Genomic DNA, 8,469 nt, shown 5'->3' with positions numbered 1-8,469 from the left:
TCGAGGTGGATGTCTGGGTTGGTTTGTTTTGAAATCAAAATGGTAATTAAAAAGCGACGGCTCCCCTCTTTCATTTAGTTTTCCTGACATTTGTCACACACTCTTTTTATCCAGCCAACGTGACATGCAGCGTCAGTTGTCCTGTTTTTGAAGTTAATTGGGGTCTAATGTCTTTTCGTGTTTCTAATGTTATGGTCCGAGGGAGGAAAGAATGGATTTCCGTCCTTTGGAGGCATGTTTCTGTTTTGAATAAATTGCCTTCTTGTTTATCTCTTCAACGAATGTTAGTGTGAGTGAAAATGAATCAGAATGTCTGGACTTTTTTCAGCCCTTTGTAAAAACTGATTACAGCTGCCTGTGGCTTTAATCTGTTCTTCATAGTCGACATAATTTGAATTGACTTGGTGGCGTTAATGACTGGTTGATGCTCTTGGACATTAAACTCTGCTCCCTGACCCTGAACAAGCACTTTTAGCCTTTATCAAACCGGCAGGGGCCAAGTCTCCTCTTTCCCCCGCTGACCAGGAATATTTCCCGAAGCCTGTTTACGTGCTCACGGTCCCCCACGTTCACAAAAGCATCAGCCTCCTTGCTGATTTGCATTTGTGTCAGAGCCATTAGGATTCTGGTTGGGGAGTGTAACCTGTGCAATCTACTGCACAGATGTGTCTCTCCTGGCGCTTCACATACTCAGCTACACACTGCTGGAAATGTCAACCGTCAACATATTTACGATAGAAAAAACTAAAATGGTGGAGAAAACTTCAGTTCGTGAGAAGAGCCTTTCAGTAGCTGTATTTAGCCCTTTTTTTTTTTTTTTCATGTGTATTTTGTTTTTCTTTTTTCAGGCAGACTACTACACCTGCATAGCCACCATTGTGTACCTGCGCAAGGAAAACTGCATGTACCAGGCCTGCCCGACCCAAGACTGCAACAAGAAAGTGGTGGACCAGCAGAATGGCATGTTCCGCTGTGAGAAGTGCGACAAAGAGTTCCCCAACTTCAAGTACCGCCTCATCCTGTCGGTACGTGACTCGGCGACGGCTTCCCTGAAACTTCTCACTCTTTCAGCTGTGCCACACACACACACTCACACACACTCACACAAGTGTATTTATATTCAAATGCACATATTTTAAATCCCTGTTCTTCCTGCATAGACCTGAACAGATGCTCCTGCTGAGGCTGTGGGTGTCGTCCCTCTAGTCCCTCTCATTGCCTCGTCTTTCTCCCTAGTCTTCTCTCTGTCCTCCAGAACCCCAGTGGTCCAACATCACCCCATCCTGCTCTGTGTAGTTGAATTTCCTGTGATGCAGCATAATGAGGACTTAATCTAAGATTCCTTACAGTGGAGCTGTGTGGGGTTAATGGCTGCAGCTCTCCATATTGTGCTGTTTGTCATTTAACAGAAATATGCAGCAGTAAACAAGTACACGTTCCTTTTTCTCAGCTCATTTGCACACAACTATTATTTAAAAGAAAAATGGCAAAACAAGAACTTACTTAGTCGGCATCAGAGCAGTTGCAAGCCTGGCATCTGAAATGAGCGGCTCTTGTTTTGTAGCTCTCACCAGGCGACATATTGTTATACCTCGCAAGCATAAGCTGTGAATCTGCTTCCACTGTCTGTATCGCAAGTGACTACGTCCTGCCAGCAGAATATCGACTAATTAGAGGATGTAATCACTTAAGAGTGGAGAGTTGTGTTTTACTTGGTGGGTTGAAGCATCTGGCAACTTCTCTGTCTCACACAACAGATCCCTATACACAATGTATACAAGGGCACATTTGTATATGTAGGATTCTGAATCTCACAGTTGTTTTTCAGTGAAAATGTGGGTTCATGTTGTCGTTAGTCCTTCTGTCTTTCACCAGTGTCCCACTCTCCGGGTTTATTTTCCTCACTGCCTGTAGCTGCTGCTCTGCATCACCTAGTTTAACACAAACTTTACATTTAGTCAGGGAGAAAGTAGAAGAACTTGTTTAAATGCAGCTGATGTTTCTATTAATAATGCAGCAGAGTCTTTGTCATTCATGAACGAGATCCCATAGATTAATATTAAGTCATTTGTTACATTATTAAGTCTGCAGATTCAATATGCATTAAACCTTTCTACCTGTTAACTCTTTTCTGTTTGCTCCGTCAGGCTAACATTGCAGATTATGGAGACAACCAGTGGGTGACCTGCTTCCAGGAGAGTGCAGAGGCCATCCTGGGCCAGAACGCGGCTTACCTGGGGCAGCTCAAGGACTCGGTGAGCCCCCCCCCCCTCCTCGTGTAACACAATGGCCAGAGCGAGAGCTAAAACTTCAGGATCTGTTCCTGCCAAACATCCACAGACAAATTTGTGTTAAGACACCTACTGTGCTTTGTTCCTTCCAGGAATAATTACTTTGAAAGTCACAGGAGTCGTATCTTAGAATTCACATTTCAGCCACCCAATATATATCATGATGAAACTCCTGTTTGATTAACAGACTATATATATATATATATATACATACTGCCGGCTCTGATTTAGAATATTTCTCTCACTTTCAGAATGAAACTGCCTTTGATGAAATCTTCCAACAAGCCAACTTCCACACGTTTATCTTCCGCAGCAGAGTGAAGCTAGAAACGTATAACGTGAGTACAACAAGGAATGGTCAGTAGCCCGATGAGACGCCGGCAGGTTTGTTGTCGTCCCAGCACGAGCTTGATCCCCTAAAGCTCCAACCCTCCTTCATGAGCCAAAAAGTGGGTCTTTATGTTTTTACTGTTGCGCTTCTCCCGTTCATTAACAAAACCAACCCCGGTTAGATTTGAACTGATGCAACCATTTCTCATCTCAGAGAATAATTTGAGTGTTTGAACGGTGCACGCGCAGATTAGACGCGGCCACTGTTTCCTGTCGGCCACACGGATAGAGGTTCGCTTTGAGGGGAGCACATAAAAGAATTGATTGGGCTGGGACCCCGAGCAGGAAGTCTGGAGCCGAGCCAGGGGCAGCGTCCGCCTGCGACGCACAGAGGGGGCCACTGTGTCCGTCACGTTCGGCTCAGCATCCTAACTGCCCGTGGCACGGCTGCAAGCTGGTATTGGCTGCTGCCTCGAAACCCCCCCCCCCCCCCCATATTCCTTCAGCAGACCCACCTGCAGCCCTGCTATCACTTTACTTTCTCCTCCTCAGTGTGACAAGCCGGCCATTGTGGCCGGCTCTCGCTTGTTGTCATGTGTACAATGTTGTGTAGGCTGATTGTGGGACAGAGCAGATTGTCAGCAGGTGATGATTCACGTCAGTTTGGACGAGAAGTCTCTGACCCGTTTTGATCAGAAAGCTGAAAAAACCTTAAACTGAACTTTGAGCCAGATTGGTTCTTTTGGTCACGCCTCACCTCTCCACCGAGGTTTATGGAAACCGATTTGAGTAGATCTGTGTGTAATCCTGCTAATTAACAAACAAACACTGGTGAAAACATGTAATCTTCTTGCTTTGAGGTAATAAAGAGCCTGCAGCAGTCACATGAGGAGAATGATAATTATCTCCTGTAATGAGATCACAGCTCTAAGATACATAGACAGTGCGTTTAAAGGTCAGTCTGTGAGCTGGAAACATCCAGATTTCATTTTCAGATACACACACACACACACACACACACACACACACACACACACACACTCACACACACTCACAGCGTTCAAATTGACCCAATTAATCAATTAGTTGGTTGAAATAAAATCAACCAGCAGCCCTTTCAATAACTGCGTCCTCTCGCTGCTGTTGGATCAAAACACTCCATGATTAATTGCCGTTGATCAAAACAAGTGCTGATGAGCAGTTTGTTCATGTGGGCGTGATGCATAATGTAATTAACACCAATCCAAATCAAAGTCCCATGTTGGCACTGACAATATTTTGATATCACTCCGATCATTCTTGTTTACAGGCAATTGTGTTGTCACTCAAAATGTCAGTGATGGATGATTTTTTTTTTATTCAAGTGGAATCAGGGACGCCTGCTCGTGGCAGCGATATTCAAACTGTTATTAAAGTCTCATTGTTTAGGTTTGTAGTTAGATTCTGTAGCTGAATCTCAATCACGTGTCTGTTTCCACCGTGCGGCTGATATTTCTCACACTGTCGCCATAGATCTGCTCTGTGTGACAATCGCTGATTATACGGTTACACCTTTCTTAGGTTATAGTGACATGTTGAGGGTGTGAGTGGCGAGAGGTGGTTCGTCACACTCCCCCCACCGAGCACTGCTGGCTCTGTATCTCACCAGAGATCAACCAGTTCCCAGATCTCGAAATAACCGCCGGCGCACCGCCATGAGCCAGGATCTAATATGCAGGTTACACGTGAGACGGGTAATTAAAGAGCAAATCGGACAGATTTGTAAGTTGCTCACTAGATATTAGTTCATTCCAGTGTCTCTTCATCCCCCCTGCTCTGTGGTAAAGTCCGTATCGGAGATGAAACGTCTTGTTCTGCTCGTATGAGCCGGTTATTTTTCTTCCGTGAGCGCACGCTGGCAACTTTAATGTTGTTAGGAAAAGGTCACAGCCGAGCAAATTAATGTCTTGTGCCTCTTGTGCTTTCTTATGTGTGTATGTGCACACTGGGCCCAGATGTCAATGTGTGGATCAACAAACAAGTGTTGGCTGCTCACGGACAAACACAGCTCGTCTAAACTCACCCACCGGCGGCACCACTGCTTCTAGGCCAGAACCCAGAGTAGAAGGACTTTAATAATAGTCAGCGAGAAATCCCCAATTTAGGTTTAAGATAAACTACAGATAAAATTACATGATTTAAAGAAATCTGTTGAGGATGCTTCTATCAACATCGTCCCAGATCAGAATCCTGTTTTATTTCCATGTTGGAAACATTTTATTTCAAAGCTTGTTATTCTTCTTTATACATATTAAATCTTTTTATTTGTATCATACAAATGGGTATGAGGGCACTTATTCAGAGGAAGGGGATTTACGTTGCAGCAGCTGAAGACTAGTGGAGAGGAGATGAGTGAAACCTGCGTTCTAACACAGAGAGAATGACGCTACTGCTACTGATGACCTTCCGCTGTCTAGACGGCTGTGGAGAAAGTTATGCTTTCAAACGTCGCCTCTATTTCCTTTGTGAAATGTTCATTTGATGAGCAAAATAATTTGGTGATCCAGTCTAAGCACAAGGGAAGATGTCTGCATCTGTCTCCAGCTGATCATTATTTCACATCTCTGACCCGGAATGGGAAAGTGGTCTCTCACTTCACCATCATTTATTTGGGGGGGTGATGTTCTGATTTATAAGGTCTGATGCACTTTCATATATTTACATCGTGTAGCTTGTAAGATACAGTTTTTAGCCTTGGGGACTACCACAGGCTGAAATGGCTGTTTATTCACTCATGGGTTCCCTTGCTGCATACATACACGTCAGTGTTAAACATAGAACCAACATCAAATGTGTCAGTCAGTGTTCTCACATGTAGTATGAAGGCCTCACAGTATACTGGTACTGGCAGCGTCTGTAAATTCTGACTCTGCCGTTGCCCTAAATCAATCATGACCACCATGCACACACCGGAAATGACATTTGGACCAAGTGACTGATTGTTTTAATTAGTTGCGTGTGTCTCCTGTGTCATTGCGGCATTGGAAATTAAACACACAATCAGTGTTGACAACGTACCGACTTTCCTTGGCCGCAGTTTTGACTTGTCTTGAAACCCACCGCTGCTCCCTGCCCCTCCTCTTTGTAGCCGAGATGGCAGCCGCACCATGTGGGTCCATGCAGTGCGATGCATGTTGCCGCACACAGTGTGAATGCACTTGTGTACTCAAAATAGCAACGTGCATGTGTGGAGGCGCTCAAACAGCAACGCAGCAGGCACGTCCTGTTCCGTGACCCCTGGTTGTACAGCGAGAGAAAGTGAATGTACGTCATGAGCGGCTTTCTTCTTTTTTCCGACAGGATGAATCCAGAATCAAGGCCACGGTGATGGAGGTGAAGCCCGTCGACCACAAGGAATACTGCAAGAGGCTGATCATGAACATAAGGAAACTGGCTGCCCAGTAGGAAACTGTGCTCTGTGATCTGTGCTCTGGTATTGCTTCTGCGAGTTTCTCTTTGTTTCTGTACAGCCAACAAACTCCTCTACATGTATTACCGAGTTTTCTTTTTTTTTTTTTGCTTATGAGGCATTTGTTCAGTATTGTTATGAATTCACGCCTTCGAATGAGTAATCCTCTAAAGTGCTAATGGAGCGGCAGTTCACCTTTTCTTTGTCGCACAATGATCGGTGGCCTGATTCTGGAAACTGTCTTCTTCGGTGAACATAATAGCAGGTGTTTGTTTTTTCTTTTCTGTCGTTTGGGCAAGCGGAGCAGACAGGGGGTCAGTGAGCCACAAGAGAAATCATCACTGTGTCTGTCTTAAGTCGGCCAGTTGTTCCTGCTTATGGTCATGTGGCGGCTCTAAGCAGAACAGCAGCACAGTAGCGAGTTCTCCTTTCACCCTCTGACGCGCACTCAAAATGGCTGGGCTGGACCTGCACATCCCTGATAAGAAGGTTTACTCTCAAACACTCTTTTTTTTTTTTTAGCCCCGTCTGCCACGTACTTGCAAACATAAGCACACATAGACAAGCACGGCACAGACCTAATGGGAAAAGTGCTGCAGCCTATTTAAGTAGGTGGAAGATGTCATTTCAATGCATGTAACCCTACTCTGAGTTCTGTAGTTGTTTTTCCTAAACCGTGAGAATAAAGGTGTTTGGAGCCATGTTCTTGTCTTTGACCAGTGGTACTCTGCTCTCTCTCTCTCTCTCTCTCTCTCTCTCTCTGTCGGTGTAAACTGAAGCACGTAGGAGTGATGTCTGTTTAGCTTACAGCACCTTAGCCCGACCTGTACCTATTAAAAGCAAAAGAAAACCTGGGCTATTTTTATTTTCGGAGCTGTTCGGGGGATTTATTCCAGGGCTGCCACACAATGCCCTCTAGCTCCTCAGCTTTTTTTGCTCAGATGTGCAACAGATTTTCCTCCAAACTTGACTTTCATGTTGTATTAAAACACAACATCAATGGGGGGGGTGCAGCCTCCCAATTTCTCCCCCTGTGATAACATCTCGGTTCTGCTGAGCGCTGCTCCTGTAGCCTGTAGTTGTAGATGGATTAAACTCTTCTGTTATGGTAAGGAAAGCTAAGTTTGACTCATTTATTTTTGATCTTGCCTGCAGCGCTTGGAAGAACGTTGTTGAGTTTAACCTGCCGAGGCTCGCCCCACAGTTTGGCCTCTGAAGAGTTATGAGACGTTGCAAAAAAATTAGTTTGTTCACTTTTATAAATTCAGTTGTTCAGAGTGAGTTTCTGCTCAGTTTTATCAGCATTAAACGAGCTAAACTTAATCATCTGAGGTGCAAACATGCCAAAATAATTTAAATGAAAGAATTTGAGGAGCGCTGCTGGGGTCATGCAAGTGTTGACATCTCATCGCCATCTTTAATATAATAAGAATGTCAACGAGTTTCTTTCAAACACTAAAAAAAATTATCCACATCCTTGCCCAACATGGATGAAGTCTGGATCAATGCGGCTCTTCACACAGATTTAATCCAGCATGTCCAGGATCAAACCAGCAACCAAACCAGCAACCAAACCAGCAACCAAAGCGTCTCCACTCTACAATAAAGATAAAGTCTTATTTATCTAAATTTTGATCTAATTCAATTGGCCACAAGCTGGAGCACCTTCAGGCAGAGTGTAACGACAGCTGCTGATCCGTGGCCATGTTTGTCTTCCTCTGTCGATTGTGTTGATCTTTACTGCTCGGTCCACAGCTGCCCTCATCATTTGAAGATCAGCTGCCGTGGGGATCAAAATGGTCACAGAGGTATCGAACGTTTTCATCAGCTGCTCATCACGTTTGCATTCTTCACATCATTTCAGAGAAATATTTAGTGTTGAAAGATTTCCGATAAGTTTTCCGTTGCAGTGCGAGGTGTTGCTAACTGCAGCTGATGCTCATCAGGGTGGCTGATGATGCCACAGAATAAGACGTGTATGAATTAATATAAATAGGTCTAATGTTGATCAACCCTTTATTAGCAACTATTATGTAATCGTAACAAACTGTAGAACAGTCAGATAATAACATACCACTGGTGTGTCTGTAATAGTTAAGATTAATATTATTAGGAAGCATTTATTCATCCCAAACACATGCACAGATATGCAAAGGCACCCTCATGCAGGTAGGGAAATGTAATCTCTGCTTTTGACCCATCTGGTGCAGGACACACAGAGCAGTGAGCGACCATGTACGGTGCTCGGGGAGCAGATGTTGTGGGAGTAAGGTGCTTTGCTCAGGGGCACTGGACAGGGTTAGGGGAGACTCTTGGATTTTTGGACAGATCAATCCAGGTTCGTCGTTTGTTGTCACTCCATGGAGTCGAACCAGAGACCTTCTCTGCCCATAGTCCAAG

The 8,469-nt window shown here is 44.5% G+C and overlaps 1 protein-coding gene across 1 annotated transcript in view; it reads left to right on the top strand.

Moving 5' to 3' along the window:
• Window positions 1–6,770, top strand: part of rpa1 (replication protein A1) — a 22,911-nt gene extending 16,141 nt beyond the window's left edge. The window contains exons 14-17 of the mRNA XM_062385320.1: window positions 849–1,025; window positions 2,148–2,255; window positions 2,543–2,629; window positions 5,961–6,770. Of these exons, the coding sequence (XP_062241304.1) occupies window positions 849–1,025; window positions 2,148–2,255; window positions 2,543–2,629; window positions 5,961–6,065 (477 nt within the window). The 3' untranslated portion in view covers window positions 6,066–6,770. The remainder of the gene's footprint in view (window positions 1–848; window positions 1,026–2,147; window positions 2,256–2,542; window positions 2,630–5,960) is intronic.
• Window positions 6,771–8,469: the final 1,699 nt, after the last annotated feature.

The sequence above is a fragment of the Platichthys flesus genome, chromosome 4 (assembly GCF_949316205.1).
Source record: "Platichthys flesus chromosome 4, fPlaFle2.1, whole genome shotgun sequence".
Classification (NCBI taxonomy): Eukaryota; Metazoa; Chordata; class Actinopteri; order Pleuronectiformes; family Pleuronectidae; genus Platichthys; species Platichthys flesus.
Note: the sequence above shows the minus strand (reverse complement) of the source record. Positions and strands in the feature narration are given on the sequence as shown.